This window comes from Macaca thibetana, chromosome 16 (genome assembly GCF_024542745.1).
Source record: "Macaca thibetana thibetana isolate TM-01 chromosome 16, ASM2454274v1, whole genome shotgun sequence".
NCBI classification, from domain to species: domain Eukaryota; kingdom Metazoa; phylum Chordata; class Mammalia; order Primates; family Cercopithecidae; genus Macaca; species Macaca thibetana.
Window position 1 is genome coordinate 70,381,733 of NC_065593.1, and position 21,352 is coordinate 70,403,084.

General features: G+C 41.2%; 1 protein-coding gene across 2 annotated transcripts in view; it reads right to left on the reverse strand.

Moving 5' to 3' along the window:
* MAP2K6 (mitogen-activated protein kinase kinase 6) overlaps positions 1-8,918 on the reverse strand; it is a 130,463-nt gene extending 121,545 nt beyond the window's left edge. For both annotated transcript variants that reach the window (XM_050765633.1, XM_050765632.1), the window contains exon 1: positions 8,601-8,918. In XM_050765633.1, the coding sequence (XP_050621590.1) occupies positions 8,601-8,616 (16 nt within the window). In that variant the 5' untranslated portion in view covers positions 8,617-8,918. The remainder of the gene's footprint in view (positions 1-8,600) is intronic.
* Positions 8,919-21,352: the final 12,434 nt, after the last annotated feature.

Sequence of the window (21,352 nt, forward strand, 5' to 3'; positions counted from 1 at the left end):
TTTCATGTGCCATGAAACATTGATTTTGATTTTTTTTTCAATCATTTAAAAATGGGAAAACCATCTTCACTCACGGGCTGTACTTAAAAACAGCTGAGGCTTGGCTGGGCGCGGTGGCTCACGCCTGTAACCCCAGCACTTTGGGAGGCTGAGGCGGGTGGATCACGAGGTCAAGAGATCGAGATCATCCTGCCCAACATGGTGAAATCCCGTCTCTACTAAAAATACAAAACATTAGCTAGGCGTGGTGGTGCACACCTGTAATCTCAGCTACTTGGGAGGCTGAGGCAGGAGGATCACTTGAACCCGGGAGGTGGCGATTGCAGTGAGCCAGGATCACGCCATTGCACTCCCAGTTGGGCAACAAAAGCAAAACTCCATCTCAAAAAGGAAAAAAAAAAAAAAACAGCTGAAGCTAGATGTGGCCCAGGAGCTGCAGTTTGCTGCAGGGGCCCTCCAGTCAGACGTCCATCCTGCCTCTGCCACTGACTGGCTATCCAGCCACAGGCAAATAGGTTTCTTCACTCGTAAATTAAGGATAATAACATCACCTTTCTCCGTAGTGTTTATGGGACATCCTAAATCATACTACCTGAAAAGTAACTGGCTTAGGGTAAGTGATGATGACAACAGCCTTGGGAGTGGTACAGGGAGGGGTCGTGATCAGCAGCTCCATCTGGGGCTAATGGTCTGTCTGAAGAAGACTGATCTCAAGGATCTGACTTAAGGAGGGACGTACAGACCAGAAACTAAAACAGATGACAGGGATGCTGCAAATGCTTATTTAATGCTTCAACTCAGAGTTGAGTTGACTAAATGACGATGATTTGGCCGGGCGTGGTGGCTCATGCCTGTAATCCCAGCACTTCGGGAGGCCGAGGCAGGTGGATCACCTGAAGTCAGGAGTTCGGGACCAGCCTGGCCAACATGATGAATCTCTATCTCTACTAAAAATACAAAAATTAGCCAGGTGTAGTGCGGGCGCCTGTAATCCCAGCTACTCTGGAGGCTGAGGCAGGAGAATTGCTTAAAACTGGGAGTCAGAAGTTGCAGTGAGCTGAGGTTGCACCACTGCACTCCAATCTGGGCAACAGAGTGAGACTCCATCTCAAAAACAAAAACAAAAAATTACGATGATTTCTGATAGACTTCATTGTATAACCTGAATATCCTCCTCAACTCAGAAAGGAGATTAGGGACTACACACTGAACCGCGTGGGCCAACTCAGGACGACCATCAAAGGAGACAGAGTGGGGAACAGGCCAGGGAGGAAGGGGCTGGGCAGAGGCAGTGGAGGTGGTCAAGGAGGAAGTGAAGAATCATTTCACTTGGAGGTGATCCTCGCGGAGTTCCCTGTTTTGTTACGGGGCAGCCAGCTGTTAAAAACACTGTCTCTGGGCCAGGCACCGTGGCTCACGCCTGTAATCCCAGCACTTTGGGAGGCCGAGGTGGGCGGATCACGAGGTCAGGAGATCGAGACCATCCTGGTTAACACAGTGGAACCCCGTCTCTAGCAAAAATACAAAAAAAATTAGCCGGGCGTGGTGGGGGGCGCCTGCAGGCCCAGCTACTCGGGAGGCTGAGGCAGGAGAATGGCGTGAACCTGGGAGGCAGAGTTTGCAGTGAGCCGAGATCGCACCACTGCACTCCAGCCTGGGCAACAGAGTGAGACTCTGTCTCAAAAAACAAACAAACAAACAAATAAACAAACAAAAAAAAACCATTGTCTCTGACAATCCTTCGGAGGCCTCATAGACTTAAAAATCAGCTCCTAAAACCAGCACAGGATGGAGAAATTCACTTCAATTCTATTGGATGGGATTCTTTGGACAATTCATCTTAGTTCCTCATATTTTTTAAAAAGAAAGTTAGCAGAGAATCGTGCAACTTTTAAATCTGTTCAGAAGGCTTAGGTAGGAGAAATGACACTTCACCAGCCATTATAAGTTGCTTTTCATGCTGTTCTTGCAACTTCCAAATAATTAAGCAAATACATAATGGGAATATCAGTGTGAACAAAGAAGAAGCACAAGAAGAAAATTGCATTATAATTTAATTACCCAAATATTTCATAAAACTTAGGAGCAAATGAGAGCTTATCCTTACTGATGAAAAATACTTTCATTGTCAGACATTTTTTGAGCACCTATTATTGATAAGCACAATGCTATAAGAGTCAGAGATATAAAGATATATAAGAAGAGGTTTAGTTACCCAGCAAGAGCTTTCAGACAAGACAGTCCATAAAAGGCAAACAACCATTACAGTGGTTAAAACTTGCAGCTGTACAATGTAGGCACTGGGAATCAAAATGAGAGCATTTGCAAAATATCCTTTGGCAGAGAACTGGTAAGAAACCCCACCATCATGATTCACATGTCACCATTTCTTGGACACAGAAAAATAACCCCTGCTGAGTATACAATCGGCTCCCCCTTGCCAGCCTGCTCCCCACAAAAACAAGCAAAGCTAAAAATGCGAAATATACTAAAGATTCTGAAGAAAAAAAAAATATTTTATAAATGTGGATTACTAGTGTCCGTGTGTGGTTTAGTGAAAAGAACTTACGGACAGAGAATCTGTAGATCTGACTTTTACCTGTGACTCTACCTCTACTGTCTTCAGGAAAGTCACTCACTTCCAAGGCCTCAGTTAGCTTATTTGTAAAATGAGGTGATTGGACTATAAAACGTTCATGGCTCTAAATTCTATCACTTAATATCAGGATGCATAAATAGGCACATTAACGAAGGCTATGTTAAGGATATGTTAAGTCTGATTGACTTATATTACTTGTGAGGTCATTAAAATTGATTCTTAACAAGAATCTTAAAAGATTCTGGACTGAATTCTTTTAACAAATCTAAGAAATTTAAGTCAACCACCTTTTGTGATCAGGCATTGCACACGAAGTTAAGAAAAATCAGATTGAATTTCTCTGCAACAACGCGTATAACACAACCAGGTGCTATGTAAGAATTATTTATAAAACTAAAGAAAAACTAATTTTGCCTGAAAAGAGAACTGAAAATGCAGGAATGCCCAAAAGTAAGCTATTTCTCAGACTGGAATTTAATCAGATCACTACATTTTTCTTATTATTTTCATATAGGTCTGGATAGCTACAGACTACGTAAACAAAATGAGTTTATAAACTATGTGATAGTCGCTTAAGACATTAGGTTAAAATTAAAATTAGAGCTCATCAAGGAATTAAATTGTTCAGATACACAGAATCCAACTTTCAATCCATGATTACCTAACCTCTATAATATTGCTATTTTCTGGCTAACTTTGAAAATAATTTGATCCCCAAATTACTTATTATTATTATTATTTTTTTCTTGAGATGAAGTCTGGCTCCATTGCCCAGGCTGGAGTGCAGTGGCACGATCTCTGCTCACTGCAACCTCTGCCTCCCAGGCTCAAGTGATTCTCCTGCCTCAGCCTCCCAAGAAGCTGGGATTATAGGCGTGCACCACCACGCCTGGCTAATTTTTGTATTTTTAGTGGAGACAGGGTTTCACCATGTTGGCCAGGCTGGTCTCGAACTCCTGACCTCAGGTGATCCACTTGCCTGGGCCTTCCAAAGTGGGGTTACAGGCGTAAGCCACCGTGCCTGGCCACCCAAATTAAAATTTTAAGGATATATTTCATGAGAGAAAAAGAAATTTGGGCACACGAAACATAAATGTCAAAAAAAAGTGAGAAATGCAACTGCCTTATCACTAATGACATTAGAGTAGAATATTAATAGCTTTCATCAAACTGCCAAAGACTTTTTTAAATTGTTATAACCAGGATGAAGAAAGGTACCATCTTCCTGAAAAGCAATTTATTTGGCAATATTTACCATAATGCTTGAAAGGAGAGAATGGGCACATCTAAATATTATTGGTAGAGGGCCGGGCGCGGTGGCTCAAGCCTGTAATCCCAGCACTTTGGGAGGCCGAGACGGGCGGATCACGAGGTCAGGAGATCGAGACCATCCTGGCTAACACGGTGAAACCCCGTCTCTACTAAAAGATACAAAAATATAGCCGGGCGAGGTGGTGGGCGCCTGTCGTCCCAGCTACTCGGGAGGCTGAGGCAGGAGAATGGCGTGAACCCGGAGGCGGAGCTTGCAGTGAGCTGAGATCCGGCCACTGCACTCCAGCCCGGGTGACAGAGCGAGACTCCGTCTCAAAAAAAATAGAAAAAAAATATATATATATTATTGGTAGAAATGAGATTTAGTGCTACCTCTATGGAGGGCAATTTAGCAATATATCTATACATGCCCTTTGACCCAGGACTTCCACTTCTAGGAATCATCCTAAAGAAATAATTGGACAAATGTATAAAGATGTATGTTCCAGGTATTCTTTACAGTACTGTGTATAGTGGTGCAAAAAAATGGAAACTATTTGAAAACTCAATGTGACATTAAGTAAACGGCTACATTCTTACAAATTAAAATATGCAGTCATTAAAAAGTAGGTAACCTTATGTGTACTACTACAGAAGGATATCCAAGATATATGGTAGAGTATAAAAAAGCAAGTTACAAAATACAATATATAGTGTGTAAAATAACATGTGCATACAAATGTGGAGATAGTACCCAAAAAACTAACAGTAATTAGCTCTGGGTGGTATGACTTTGAGTGAGTTTTATATTCTTATTGTGAATTTATCTTTGGTTTGAATTTTTTGATTGGCATATGTCTTCTTTTTTTTTTTGCAATAATAAAAAGCTATTTTCAGAAGGAAGAAAAGAGAATGGAGAGCGAAGAAGAACTGGACATTCATAGCCTGTGGTTTTGCTCCCTGGAATTTAATCTAAGGGCATAGTATGCATGATAATGTATGAACTGGTATGACCATCACGGAAATATTCATAATAGTGAAAGTTAATAAACATTGTGATTCTATTTAAATAAATACAATGGAAGAGGATACTATGAATGTAGAAATATATAAACTTGGGAATATTTTGCCATATATTGGTAAATGAAACAAGAGGTAACAAAATAGACTTAGTTTTACACATATTTTGGATGCCTCATACACATAGATAGAAAAAAAAAGTCCAAAAGAATAAATGCCAAATGTAGGGATGCAGTAACTAGTCATTCTTATGTTTCCTTTTCTATGAAATGCTTCTATAATGAACAAGGGTTATTTATGAAATTTCTTTTAAGTTTTAAAAATATTCCTTGTAGATCTTTCAGATTTTAAAATACTGGAGAGTCATTAAAGTAACACTAATCCGTGAAAAACAAAGACAAGAGAATCTCAACTCTTTTCTCCAACATTAAATTTACCACCCAGAGACCCCTGAAGCCCCCTACAGTTAAGATGCCACATGCTCTAAAAAACTGAACGCAATACTAATACAAAGCAAGCTCAGGAAACCCAAGGTACCTATTCTGATTTTGTGTCCTGAGATGTACGGGGTTATAAAACATACTGGCTCAGATTACAGGCTAAGCATGACAAGTCCGTCTGGTACAACCTAACAAAGGAATTTATAGAGAACAAGAAATTTACACATTCCATTTCCCAGGGTGGAATGAATTACAGACGCAAAGAACCGCAGTAGAGTTCAGACCTTTCCTACCACTCTGCTATATGCTTCTGAATTGTGCCTCATAGGCATTTCTTACATGATTTACTTATTGCTCTCTACAACAAAAATCAACTAGTATTTTTTAAAGGTGAATAGGAGGAGAAGTGAGAAAAGTGTATTTTAACTGGGTCAAACTTTTTGTATATTTTCAGGTGAACTGGGGGATGCCAGATCTCCCTAACTCCCTCTTTCTCTCCCTCCCTCCGAAGATCATTATGGCTGATAACAATAGTTTTTCTCTCCCGGGTAGTGTAGATGACACATTTTTCCTGTAGCTTGTCTTCCTGTAGTGTGCAGGAATTCCTGCACTTTCTGGGTGCCCTTCCTGTTAACTTACATTTCAGATTTCCTCAAAAGGCATTCTACTGCTTTAATATTTGAAAAATGTCAACTCAACCCCAGACAGCTAATATAAACAAGCTGAAAAGCATACCACCTAAAGTTACAACTGTGGAAAACAAAATTTCTTTTTCAGAAATTCTTTCTCGGAGTCTCACTGTTGGTAAGGCTGTAGAGCAGTAACCCAGTCCTTCCAGCTTCCAGGGAGTCTGTAATTCCTTTGCCTCTGCTGTGCCTTAAATTAGAGGTCTGTTAAACCGAATTATAGTCATCTAGAAAGTTCGTAAAGGTCCTTGAATTGAACATGTTGTTAAATTCTTCAACACTATGAGATTGTATCCACCTTTCACTTTTCCTCCCATTTCTTTGGTTAGAATATTAAAAAGAAGTTTGGTACTGCAGAAAGTATTTTGGCCATTTGAGAATAGTGTAGCTGAATAAGGCCAATTTCACATTTAAAGTCCAGGCCAAGGCGGCTGGCTCATTTGCCATTTCTAAAATGATCACCCACTTCTTTCTACCAATAATTTTCCTTTTGGACAAGAACCCCATGTTCATTCCAGATGTACTTTCCAAGCAGAATCCAATTAAGAAAACTCATCTGGGTAAATGGGAATTGATTTGAAGGACCACCAGTACCTGATCCATTGGAAACACATCCACAGGGAAGAGTGCAGTGCTAATACCTCCTTTGGCTTCTCAACTCAAAAACGGGCTCTACTAAGAGGGAGCTATGTTCATAGTGAGTCCAAAAATATGCAAAAAGGAGCCTGATTTAGTTTAGATCCTAAAGTCCAAAGATAAGATCACAGTAAACACCACCTTCTTCATAAACCTTCCTGACTCTCCCCCAAATAGATAAATCACTTCCATTTTTAAACTCCAATAGCACCATTTCTCTTCAATACCTGTCCTGTTATCTTGTATTATAATGATTTCCTTACATTTTTGTTTTCACCAACCTGAAGGAGAAACTTCATTTTAAATATTTTTGTGTGTCCCCAAATCATGTGCACACATACACACACAATACATGCATACACATGCATATATATACACACATACGTATGTATATACATGCATATTGCAATATGTTACACATATATTAAACTGAATTGAATGAATGAGCGAATGTTTACCAAATACAAAGTAACTAAATGCCATCTCTTTAACACAGCAAAGCATGGACTGCCTCTTCTGAACTATGATTTCTCTACTCCATAAAGAGATTTTAGGTTTTCCCTATTTAAGGAACATCTCCACCCGATATGTCAATTCCTAGGTTCTTCAGCACTCTTAACTTTTCAGATTTCCATTCTCCCCTAATACTCAAAGAAAAGTAGAGCGCTACTTGGAATGCTTAACATTATTACTTCCTTCTTGGGCTGCTGAGATATAGGACTCTCATCAGGTAGAATTAAAAAGCGGTGCAACAACTCCCCACATACCCTCCCAAAAAAGTGGCAAAAAGCTTATTAGACCCTTTAATTTCACCATGTCTTACTCAAATAGTGTCCCGGGTAGCCTAATTCAATAGTATCCAACACCTCTCTTCATCATTCCATACTTTCTCATATGGCATATGCTTTCTCTGTGGTAAAGAAACAATTGTTCTGAAACAAGTGACTTGGGGTCCCAGGGGTACCTGACAGCACCCAGTCTGCTCCTTGATGTCATATCAGGAATTTTTTTAAATCCCCTTCCCAGGGTGACATTAAGCCTGCAAAATACAACTGTGTTTAAAAACAAAAATTAAGAAAATAAAATAAAAGAACATAAAGAAAACAACCATAACGTGAACTTCTGACCTATTATAGCCAACTAAACACACGAAGTTACACACTTAAAATATTTCATTATGGTTGTCAATGAAACAGTGCAGTCCCTTCACACTGCTGTCATGCTTAAAAGTACAGTTTTACCTCCAATATTTTTCCCCAAGATGCAAAGCATCTCCCAAATGGGCAGACATAAAACATTTAGGTCTTCACTGCTGCTTCTAAATTTTGCGAGCCAATAAGCAATTGGTGTAAAGTGCAAAATCTCAGAAGAGCAAGACTTGTCTGCTTTTTCGTGATATGCTGTTATTCACCCTTCACCTTTACTTCCTTTAAAAATCAAAAGTTCTCTAATGTTCAAGGCGATATCAATGGGAAATTTAGCTAAATACTGGCACCGCAATGGTCTATTCCCCAAAGAATATAAGATTACATTAATTTCCTAGTAGTTTAACTCAAGTTTTACCTTTCATCTTCACCTATAGAGTTTTTAAAAGTTTCTATTCCTGTTGCATACAAAATTACTTATAATATGTGTGCATAGTAAAGAATTTTACAATTATATAAAGCCTTGCACATTTAGACGCTACCAACCTGCTCTGTCTCTCCTGACTGTGCAAAAGGCAAAAAGAGCTCAGTAATCCTAGCAGAAGAATGCAAATAACGTCAATGCACAGCTGAACTGCAAGCCCTGCCTTACAGGAACTCTCTGTGTCTGCAAAAAAAGACACATACTAAACAGGAAATGCAACTGAGCTGTGGAAAACCTCAAACTTAAAAATGCAATCGCCAGGCGAAAATTGCATCCATGCATTCATAAATGCATGCACAACCCTTTGCATTTTTGCAACTAATGCAAATAGCCTCTTACCTTTCGACTGAGACATTTTCCCCTTTCCTTTGATGGGGGAGGGGAGCACAAAAGACTTTGCCTTGCTTCTCTTCTGTAGCTAGTTTTGCAACAAAGATGCAAGCTGCAGGCGTGCAATCTTCATGCAAGTGGAGTTTCTCTTGACCGATGCAGCAGATGGACTTTCAGGGAATCAAGATGGAAATGCACACCTTGCAAAACAGACTGGAAAGTGATTTTTCCCCCAGTTGCAACGTTAGGGAAGGCTGTGCTGCAGCTACATGATGGGCCAGGGCTGGCAGCTAAAAGCTCCAAACTTGGAACTGAGTATCTTAGTGCGCAGACGTCCTTCCTGCGAAGGGCGCGAAGGCCGCTGGGTAATGTAGTTCCCAGCGGAGTCCACGGGGCTCTGATTTAAGGAAACGTGGTCGCCTCGGTCGCTGAGCGAGATAACTGGGTGCGACAAAGATTGCGTCCAGATAAACAAGTCAGACACACTCAGTACAGTGATGGGTGAAAACCGGCAAGGCCAAGAAGGAGCGGCAGTTTTATTCTCGAAAGCCTCTGAAACAACAGCTAAAGAATATTAGGTTAGCTAAAGAGCTTTTGGCTTGTCTAGAAGGTCTGTTTGGGAGTTTTGTGTGTTGATTTTGCAGCTCAGCACCTGTTGTGCTGTTCTTGCCTGTAGACGTTTTACACTCACACCTCCATTTTTTGTTTGTTTGTTTAGGTGTTTTTTGTTTTTTTTTTTTTTTTTCTTTTTGAGACGGAGTCTCGCTCTATCGCCCAAGCTGGAGTGCAGTGGCGCGATCTCTGCTCACTGCAACCTCCGCCTCCCGGGTTCAAGCAATTCTCCTGCCTTAGCCTCCCAAGTAGCTGGGATTACAGGCATGCGCCACCACGCCCGGCTAATGTTTTTGTATTTTTAGTAGAGACGGGGTGTCAACACTTGGCCAGGTTGGTCTCGAACTCCTGTCCTTGTGATCCGCCCGCCTCGGCTTCCCAAAGTGCTGGGATTACAGGCGTGAGCCACTGGGCCTGGCCACACCTCCATTTTTAAAAACATTTTTTCTAGTCTGAAAATGTATGGATGATTTGGCTGGCTGGAGGTAAGGTTACCTTTCCTCTGTAGAGAAGATGCAAAATTTTGTTTTGTGAGAAACGATCCAGGTCAGTTATTTCCAAGGAACCCGAAACTCAGTAGGGGGTGGGGGTGGGGAAGAAGATTGGAGGCTTCTCATTTCTCACAGGGTTACAGAGGAAGTTCTGCTTTTTATACGTCAAAGCTAACTTTATCAAAATTAAGGTATCTAGATGATTTTATCTCACCTGGGAGGAGAGTCCCTGGCCTAGGGGGAAAGTGGGTGGAAAGTGAATAAAGTCGAATGTCTTGAATTTATTCACTAAAATTAACAGATATTTGTTGCGTGTCCGACATGTGCCAGGCACCTTTCTAGGGTCCTGGGGTGTTCATTCATTATGTACCGCTCACACATAGTAGGTAGACAGCACCCTGATGGAGAACAGCGTCACCTCTTTCTCAAGGAAGCCAGAGATGCTTAGAACAATTCACTGCAAGGAATGGAGAGGAGCGAGCAGGGCATGGGCAAAAATGAGCTCAGACTTCTACTTCATGGAGCAGACAGACTCAGAAATGTTCTTTTAAGACAGAGAGGGAGGAATTGAGGAATTCAAGGAGGTGTGGACAAAGCACCGTGGCAGAAATAAGGACAGCCTCACTCAGAGGATGCCAAGGAGACCTCAATGCCTTGTGTGCAGGAGTGGTGAGGGCGGGGGGATTTTACAGGTGAGGACTCCCCAGGGCCTTAAAAGGTGGGCTAGAGGTTTAGACTTTATTCTGCAGGTACTTGCGGGGAGTTGAAAGGGTCTTGCAAAGGGGTGTAACTTAATCCAAGTATTGTTTTAAGAAAGTAAATATGCCCTCAGCAATCAAGGTGGGTTGGAACTGGGAGAGGCTAGAGATAGGTCAGGTCAGTAGTGAAAGGCAAAAAGAGGCACTTTGAAAGAAGATGCAGCTAGATTTGATGACTGCTAATGAAAACTATTGGAATTGTATTTAGAATGCTGGAAGCCAGGACCATCTGCATAAGGGATGCGTTAGAGGGAAGGAAGCAGTCTTATTTCAGCTGCAAACCAGCAAATCAACTCTTAAATATGCAACAGGTTGTGAGACTAACATTAATTTACTTAAGTTGGTCCCCTTTATTGACATTCTTGAGAATTAGTCAAGGCAATCTAATCTCTGTATTAGCTTCTGCCCCTAAGAGGAAGGCATTTCTGATCCATGAACACCGGTGCAAGGACTTTGTAACTCTTTTACTGTCCTTCTAGGCTAACTCATGTTGTCCCTTCCCTCCTGTCTTGTATACATACAAGGTCAGCACCCCCTCAAACCAGCATGGTTTCCTAAGTCTCATTTAACCAGTAGACATAATGTGTGAAAATCTAGTTCACTTTCCCAAACACTGATGGAGCCAGGCCCTGGGATAGCTACTGGAGCTTTCTGTAAACTGGTTTAGTCCAGGCAGGGCCTGAATAGTCACCTAGAGCTTGCTTCAATTTGCATTTTATGTGGTCAGCTGCATTGCTCTTAAATAGCCCTGGACTCCCTTCTTTATGGAAGAGTTCTAATCACAACTTGCCTGGTGCATTTTGCCACTGTCATTACTGCTCTTACTTTCTCTGCATAGGCGTGCAGAGTCCACAGCTGACAAATGGATTGTATCTTGAAAGTCAGTCTGCAATTCATTTTCCCATAGCACCAAACAATATGTTCAACAGCTTATATACACACACAAGCACACATGCATACACAAAACACCTCTCATCCATAAATCGGCTGAATCATCTATTTAAAGATAGCCAAATTTTATATCATATTTCTTTCTGGGAAAAATATATCCTGAATTTCAAGTGGGAAATTGGGATGACGGGGAACTCAACCTCTCTGTGAACTCTTAGTTCCCAGAAGAAAAAGTTCTTCTTCCTGCCTTGGTGTTCAGAGGTTTCCTCTCCCATATACCTGGGTGGTGGAAGAGGAGGTACCTGTGCTCCTCTTCTTGCCAATCTTCATGGTATCACTGGTACCAGGAGGAGAATCCCCCCAATTGTGGCGTAAGAAGGCAAGAGCGAATTCCCTTCAGGACTCTTCTTTTATGTGCACATCAAGTATTTATCTTCAGGTGGTCCATGCTTCTGTTTTAAATCCCCCATCTTTTTTTTTTTTTTTTTTTTTTTGAGACAGAGTCCTCGCTCTGTCACCCAGGCTGGAGTGCAGTGGCGCGATCTCGGCTCCCTACAACCTCCACCTCCCAGGTTCAAGCGGTTCTCCTGCCTTAGCCTCCCGAATAGCTGAGATTACAGGCACCCGCCACCACACCCAGCTAATTTTTGCATTTTTAATAGAGATAGGGTTTCACCGTGTTGGTCAGGCTGGTCTCAAACTCCTGACCTCAAGTGATCCATCCACCTTGGCTTCCCAAAATGCTGGGATTACAGGCGTGAACCACCGTGCCTGGCCTCCCCCATCTTTTTAATTGTTTGTTTGTTTGTTTGTTTGTTTGTTTTTAATTTTTTGAGACAGAGTCTCACTCTGTTGCCCAGCCTGGAGTGCAGTGGTGTGATCTCAGCTCACTGCAGCCTCTGCCTCCCAGATTCTCCCACCTCAGCCTCCAGAGTAGCTGGGGTTACAGGTGCATGCCACCAAGCCTGACTATGTTTGTTTGTTTTTAGGGACAAGGGTCTTGCTTTGTCTTCCAAGCTGGACTGCAGTGGCCTGATCATAGATCACTGCAGCCTCAAACTCCTGGGCTCAAGAGATTCTCCCACTTCAGCCTCCCAAGTAGCTGGGACTGCAAGCGTGAGCTACCATGCCCAGCTAATTTTTGTTATTTTTTATTGTAGAAACAGAGTTGCTGCATTGCCCAGACTGGTCTCAAAGTCCTGGCTTCAAGCGATCCTTCTGCCTCAACCTCCAAAAGTGCTGGGATTACAGGCACCAATCTTTGTAATTTTCTGCACTTCAGATCTTTCTAAAATACAAGTCAGATGCACTCTCAGCTTGTAAATATCCTCAGGATCTGTTCCAGACTCCATGGCATGGTATAGTTGGTTCCTCAAGACCTGGGCTCTGCTTTCTCTCCAGCTTCATTTCTCATCGTATGTTGACATTAGAGTCAGGAGAAGGCAGGTTTTCTCCCTCCTTGCTGTTAGGTACATGCTCTCTCCTTTTTTTTTTTTTTTTTTTTTTTTTTTTGGAGACAGAATCTCACTCTGTCGCAGTAGCACGATCTTTGCTGACTACAACCTCCACCTCCCAGATTCAAGCAACTCTCCTACCTCAACCTCCCGAGTAGCTGGGATTACAGGTGTGCACCACCACATCCAGCTAATTTTTGTATTTTTAATAGAGAAAGGGTTTCACCAGTTGGCCAGGCTGGTCGTGAACTCCTGACCTCAAGAGATCCACCCACCTTGGCCTCCCAAACTGCTGGGATTGCAGGCATGAGCCACCACACTCAGCCTGGTACATTCTCTCTGTCTAGCAAGTCTTTTCCATTTTCTACCTAGTTCCTTCTGACTTGTCCTTGAAGACTCAACAGGCACGTCCTTTGGGCTGTCTTCTCAGCCACCCTCTGTAACACATCACCCTGAATTCCAACAAGGGAGTTATCACTAGCAGGGAAACTTGAGCACCTCACCTGGAAAGAGCCTTGTGCTGTCAGGTTCGAGGTATGAGATCCTTGGAAGGAGGCCCTTAGGTTAGGTCAGACTGGCATCTGAAGGAATTATTCTAGAGGCATATGCAGGGAGGAGGAGGTCAAGGAGGTGTCACGTATATTCCACAGGCCAGGAACAGTACCTGCGACTTAATATCTGACTATCAGTGTTTCTAAACTGGGGGTAATCTTGCCTCCCAAGCGATGTTTGGTAAGTCTGGAAATCTTGTGGGTTATCGCAATAGGGGGAGAGAGTATGATACTGGGATCTAATGGGTATACTGGTATACAGGCATACTGGTAATCACACTGTAGCGTACAGAAAGCCCCCACAACAAAGAATTATCTGGTCCAGATGTCAATAGTGCTGAGTTTGAGAAACTCTGCTGCATACCATGAGAAGTTACTAGACGCTCTACTTTTTTTTTTTTTTTTTTTTTTTTGAGATGGAGTTTCACTCTTTTTGCCCAGGTTGGAGTGCAGTGGTGCGATCTCAGCTCACTGCAACCTCTGCCTCCCAAGTTCAAGTAATTCTCCTGCCTCAGCCTCCTGAGTAGCTGGGAGTACAGGTGTGCACCACCATGCCCAGTTTATTTTGTATTTTTAGTAGAGACGGGGTTTTACCATGTTGGCCAGGGCTAGTCTTGAGCTCCTGACCCCAGGTGATCCACCTGCCTCGGCCTCTCAAAGGGCTGGGATTACAGGCATGAACCACCTTGCCCGGCCTAAACGCTATACTTTTAAGTTAATTTAAAGCTAATGAGATTTAGTGATGGGATATTTTAACATGGGAGAAACACTAGAATCTAAGAGATTTGGATTCTAATTCTGGCTGTAGAAAAAGTTAGCTGTGTCTCCTAAGGCACATCATTTTACCTTTCTGGGCCTCTTTTAGTTCCACTATAAAATAAGGAGACTCAGACTAAGGCCTCTTCCAGTTCTAGCATTCCATGTCTCTAAACCCAACTCACCTGTTTGATTGAAACCACTAATGATTTAAAGAGAGAAGAGAATTGTGATCACACATTCTATTTTGTACACTGGCTAAACATCTTTCTGATCCCTTGTTTTGGCAAGCCACTGATGACTCTCATAATAACGTCTCTTAAGAGATGAGACAGGCCGGGCGCAGTGGCTCAAGCCTGTAATCCCAGCACTTTGGGAGGCTGAGGCAGGTGGATCACCTGAGGTCAGGAGTTCGAGACTAGCCCTGGTCAACATAGTGAAACGCCGTCTCTACTAAAAATACAAAATGAGCTGGGTGTGGTGGTGCACACCTATAATCCCAGCTACTCGGGAGGCTGAGGCAGGAGAATTACTTGAACTTGGGAGGCGGAGTTTGCAGTGAGCCAAGATCGTGCCACTGCACTCCAGTCTGGGCAACAGAGCGAGACTCCATCTCAAAAAAAAAAAAAAAAAGAGATGAGGCAAGAAATACTCATACTACCATTTGAAATACTGCCTTCTAGGTAGTAATACAAATCTGCCCATGACGTTTATGAATGTTTTCCAACAGTGTCTACTAGATGTCAGAAACAAGAGAAAGGAAGATACCAAAGTTCAAGCTAAGAACTCAAGTCTAAATTTCTACTTTTCCAGACTCAAGAAAATCATTGCATATACAGGTGTGTTACATATAGTGAAGTATATGGGGGAGAAGCAGGTGGAGGATTCATTTAAGGGACTGGATGGCAAGTTGTGATGGTAAAATATTTTTAAGTACCGTTCTTTTATTTAACTGCACTGAAGTCTCACAATAAACTATGATTACCAGCAGAAATTCTAGAAATCTCAGTATGATTCAACTTACTATATGGCTGGCTATATCTGTTTAGCCTTATCTCCCTTTCATCCACTATAGGATTCCTTTGTTTAAGCAATCCAGTCCAAACAGGATTACCTATCCCATTGAGCCATGAATTGACACGGCAGCACTTCTATACCTTAGTGCATATTGTCCTGTGATTTCGTTCTATGACTTTGCCTTTTGCTGGCCTCCACTGCCATCTTTATTTTCTAACCTCTATTCTTCATTTGAGGTTCTAGGTCATGTCTTCCATGAAGATGTCCTTGATCACATCCCTCTGTCCTGTAAAAGAGTATCCACCCTTTTAAATTCCGGTGGCATCTATTAGCTCTTATGTGCCATATATCTGATATTATCTCTCAGTAACATTACTTAACTACTAATTTTACCTTTTCTACAAAATGGTATGTTCCCTGCACCCTCCTAACCTACTCCTTTGGGAAGACCTTGCCTGTCTGTATTTGGCCCTTGACTCTAAGCTTAAGCAGGGACAGTTTCATCAACATTATGTAGCCCCAGGTCTGGCATTTGTCATGCAGATAATATGTGCTCAACCAATATTTGTTTATCTGATGTTTGCATGGATTTATTATCTACTGAATGAATTCATCTAAAATAGGTTGATTATCTGTTATCTTAGCCTTCTTTGTTAAAAGTTAAAGAAACACCAACATAAAGATTTGCTAAGAAGAAGGATTTTTTTTTTTTTTTTTTTTTGAGACGGAGTTTCACTCTGTCATTAGGCTGGAGTGCAGTAGCGCGATCTGGGCTCACTGCAACCCCGCCTCCTGGATTCAAGCAATTCTCCTGCCTCAGCCTCCCAAGTAGCTGGGACTACAGGCACGCGCCATCACGCCCAGCTAACTTTTTTGCCTTTTTAGTAGAGACAGTGTTTCACCATGTTGACCAGGATGGTCTAGATCTCTTGACCTTGTGATCCACCTGCCTCGGCCTCCCAAAGTGCTGGATTACATGCATGAGCCACCACACCCAGCCTAAGAATTTTTATTTAATTATAATATCTTATTAAAAGCATTTTGGCTAATACTTTCTTGAAACTCCTATTAAGATTCTAGATTTTCAAATCACTGTCAACAAATCTTTATAATTAACGGTGCCTAATGTATCTTATGGAAATGCCAACGAACTATCTAGAGTCCTTATTGGATGACATTCTCATTGAATTAAAAAATGTATAAACTGAATGTTCAACATTTCTTAGTAATTAAATAGCCATTTAGAGCCCCAGTGTGATGCTGTTACAACCTTTTCCTCAAAACCACATTGCATCTTGGACGGGCATGTTAGCATGAGCCAACTGGAAACAAGATGTAGGTTCTGGGAAAGTAAGAATAGACATTATTCCAGCCTAGCATTCACCCTTCAAAAGTGTCAGCATATCATCTGTGTGTTAAAGCACTGGCAAGTAGTGAACTACTCTGAATCATTAGATTGAGTAATACAGGGCACACAAAACATTTCAAGTTCTGTTAAGAGAGAAACTTGGAATGTTGTCTAATCTAACAAACAGCGTATACTTTTTCTCTTCTACCCTAATCAATCAATCTTTCGTTCCTTATACAGTTGTCCCTTGGTATCCATGGGTTTGGTTCCATGGCCTTCCTCAAATACCAAAATCCATTGATCTCTGATGCAAAATGACATAGTATTTGCATAGAACCTATACACGTATTCCCATATACATTAAATCATCTCTAGATTATGTATAGTACCTAATACAATATAAATGCTATGTTAATAGTTGTCAGACTATATTGTTTAGAGAATACTGACATGAAAAAAAAGTCTGTATATGTTCAGTACAGACGGAATATTTTTCTGAGTATTTTTGATCCACAGTTGGTTGAATCCTTGTATATGGAGAGCCAACTATATATATATATATGAATATATATACACATATCACACATCTGTGTATATTTTGCTCTCTCTTACCACACTCACTCATTTTCTGCCGGTCCTGCCCTGCCTGGCTTCAGAAAATCTGAAGACACCAGAGCTCTACAGAAAGCCAAATAAATGGCAGCGCTCTCTCTGTAAAGTTTCAGTTACGCTTAGATTTGGAACTCCTTTGTAACTCACCTAATCAATTTCATATTTAACTAATTACTGGCTTGTCTTATATGGGTTGATTGAGAAAGCATTGCACATTGGTCACCCAGAGTCCTAGTTTCTCACTTTACCACTTCTCCCAGAGAAGATGTCTTCATAAGCTCATGTTTATACTGTACCTTGTTTTTCAAACTTAAAGAATTGAAGAATCTCACTGTGGCTACCGCTTCAGCTTTCAAAGGTAATATACTACAGAGGGCTCAGGGTGATTGATGGATGCCCAGTGACATGAGGGGTGTGTAGTGAACATTTATTAAGTTATAGAGCCGGGTGCGGTGGCTCACGCCTGTAATCCCAGCACTTTGGGAGGCCGAGGCAGGCGGATTATGAGGTCAAGAGATGGAGACTATCCTGTCTAACATGGTGAAACCCCATCTCTACTAAAAATACAAAAAAATTAGCCGGGCGTGGTGGCGGGCGCCTGTAGTCCCAGCTACTCAGGAGGCTGAGGCAGGAAAATGGTGTCAACCCGGGAAGAGGAGCTTGCAGTGAGCCAAGATGGCGCCACTGCACTCCAGCCTGGGTGACAGAGCTAGACTCCATCTCAAAAAAAAAAAAAAAAAAAAAAAGTTATAGAGAGAGCAGAGAGAATTCCTTTAAAATAGGGGTTGTCAAATTGTGACCTATGGTCCAAATCCAGCCTGCTGGCTTTCTTATTATAAGTAAAGGGGTTTTTTTTGTTTTGTTTTGTTTTTTGTTTGTTTGTTTTTGCTTTTGTTTTAGTCTTGCTCTGTCACACAGGCTGGAGTGCAATGGCGCGATCTTAGCTCACTGCAACCTCGGCTTCCCAGGTTCAAGCGATTCTCCTGCCTCAGCCTCCTAAGTAGCTGGGATTACAGGTGCCCACCATCATGCCCAGCTAATTGTTGTATTTTTTAGTAGAGACAGGGTTTCACCATCTTGGCCAGGCTGGCCTCAATCTCCTGACCTCAGCTGATCTACCCGCCTTGGCCTCCCAAAGTGCTGGGATTATAGGCATGAGCCACCATGCCCTGCCACAAGTAAAGTTTTATTGAACCACAGCCATGCCCATCCATTTAAGTATTGTCTATGGCTGTTTTTGTATTTCCCCAGAGATGAATATTAGCAACAGAGAGCATCCGGCCCCTAGAGTCTAAAATATTTACCGTCTGGTCCTTTACAGGGTAAATGTGTAGATCCCTGCTTTACAAACTGGTCTTGACTACATGTTTCCATAAACTCCAGTTACTGATAAATGCATTATAAGTCATGAATCTTGCAATGTAAGAAAAAAGGATTGGCCAGGTGTGGTAGCTCATGCCTGTGATCCCAACACTTTGGGAGATCGAGATGGAAGAATTGCTTGAGCCTGGGCAACGTGGCTAGACCTTGTCTCTATTTAAAAAAAAAAAAAAAAAAAGTTAATAAAATAAATAAATAAAATTTTATAAACAGACAAAAGGATTTCTCAGTTTTTCTCGAGTATATATCTGATTTTCCACCTATTTTACTTTTCTTTCATATCTCTCAGGATGTCCAAGTCCTGGTACATTTAAGTAGTAGGTCTATGTATTTAGAGAGGGACTAGAAAAATCAAAATATAGAATACAGCCTAAGAAATGCCCACTGTAAAAGACATATCTCACAAATCTTCTTTTTAATCTCAGAGACCAGAAGAAATAAGAGGGAAGCACCTCAGTTTATTATATTTCATTTTTTAAGTCTTAAGTCTTACGTCTTTTCTTAAGACTTACAATAATGACAGGGTATAGTTTACAAAAGCGTTATAGTATGATTTCTGGTCAGAGACGCTTAAAATTCTGAGAAACCCTGTTATACACCATGAGTAATGTTAATAACATTTTTGTAATATTTTACAGTTTACAGTCTCTTTCCACACACACCATATCATTTTATCCTTACAATGACACTGTGAAATGGGTTGTTACAGCACCCCAGTTTGTCATCATCACCTCAGGGTGCTTTGCTTTCGCAAGATGGAAAAATCTGTGATTTGAAACCGTCTTGACCGCAGAAGTAAAAATGTGTCTTGTAATTCCTACTTCCTTACTGTAAACGATCTAATCTAGTATTAAGCTAGGTAACTTTTCCTAAGTGCCCTGGAAATGTGTCCTTTTCAGGCTAAGAGTCATCTAGCAACATTCTGGCTCATTTTATATTAGTTGTTAATAGGACAAGCTCAATTCAGGACTTACAAAGTCCACAGCAAATCTGTATATCTCCCTAACACTCTGTACCTTGGCCAATACACTGTGACAATTCAATAAATGCTGTACTATTTGAGGATGAGTTAGAAACACTGATATAGGACAAAGTGTTGTGCCCTTCAAGGCTCCTTGGTATGTTTACATTGATATTAATAGATGGTCCTAGACTTCAGTCGCAGACCTGAATAATTCAGGTCATACTGAACTACTGCACTTTTTAGAAAACTGTAAAATATTCTGGGAAATTTTTTAGGTAAGTGACATATGCAAGTTATAGAAAAAGTTTAAAAGTCCACAGAAAATGAAGTTGTCTGAACTACAGTTGTGTAGAAATAATCAGATAGTCAATATAACAAATAAACTTGTTCTTAAACTGTTCCATTTGGATTTGCATCTAGAGGGAACGTTTTATAATTAACAACATATGGCAGATAAGTAGAAAATACTACTGATTTTTAAATATTTATTCCCTTTTGAGATTGATAGACTACTAATTGTATCTATAGACCAAAGTCAAAAAACCAATGAGTTTTATCTCTTGGGCTTTTTGTTTCTTTTTTTGTTTTGTTTGAGACCCGGTCTCACTTTTATCACCCAGGCTGGAATGCAGTGGTGCAATCATAGCTAACTGCGGCCTTGACCTCCTGAGCTCAGGTGATCCTCCCACCTCAGCCTCCCAAGTAGCTGGGACTACAGATGTACATTACCAAACCTGGCTAATTTTTACATATATATTTTGTAGAATCAGAGTTTCATCATGTTGCTCAGGCAGGTCTCAAACTCCTGGGCTCAAGCAATCTGCCCGCCTCAGCCTCCCAAAGTGCTGAGATTACAGCCATGAGCCACTGTACCCAGTCTAGTTCTAAATGTTTTAAAATTAACATATCACACAATTGAATAGTATTTTATCAGTATTATGTGGCTGTATAGTATTGAAAAGTAGCTATTTGAGAGTATAATGAACACTAATGGCATTTTATAAATTGGGCTTCCTATTATCCATAAAGATTATGTCTAACCTTGTAGCGCGGCAGCGTGAGCTACACGCTATACATTTGTTAATTATTCTGTATCAGACAGTATAAGAAGTAAAACGGCAGAGACATTAGATTATACTCTACGGCCACCAGAATTCTTTGGAAGTGTGTCCTAGAACCTCTTTCTGGCAGCCTTACCTTACTGGCATTTAGATGGAAAATGGAGAGAACCTAGAAACCCTGTACGTTGGCTAAAGATAACTGAAGATGTCCATTTTATAGGTCTTTATTTGTTCTTTTGGTTCTGGTTTGTTTTTTGACCCAAATAAATATCAAAAGGAATTTATTAAACATTTTTGGGGGCATATTGCCAAATCGGATGCTACTATATATAAAGAAACTGTGTGGAGTATGGTAACACCATCTGGCACGATGAATAAATTTTGGGATGCTTGTGGAATTTTCAAAGAAAAATGTAGGAAATTTTGTGCATAATTTTCTTAAACTTATTTTTATGAGATCTAGGATTATACAGATTTTCAATAGACATTTGGATGATTTTTGTTAATACCCAGATAATCCTTTAGGAAAAATATAATGCCTGGCTTTTATTTTTAAAAATGCATTGTTTTGGGGCCGGGTGCGGTGGCTAATGCCTGTAATTCCAGCACTTTGGGAGGCTGAGGCGGGTGGATCATAAGGTCAGGAGTTCAAAACCAGCTTGGCCAAGATGGTGAAACCCCGTCTCTACTACAAATAGAAAAAATAGCCGGGCATGGTGGCGGGTGCCTGTAATCCCAGTTACTCGGGAGGCTGAAGCAAGATAATAACTTGGACCCAGGTGGCAGAGGTTGCAGTGAGCCGAGATCACACCACTGTACTCCAGCCTGGGCAATAGAGTGAGACTCCATAACAAAAATAAAATAAA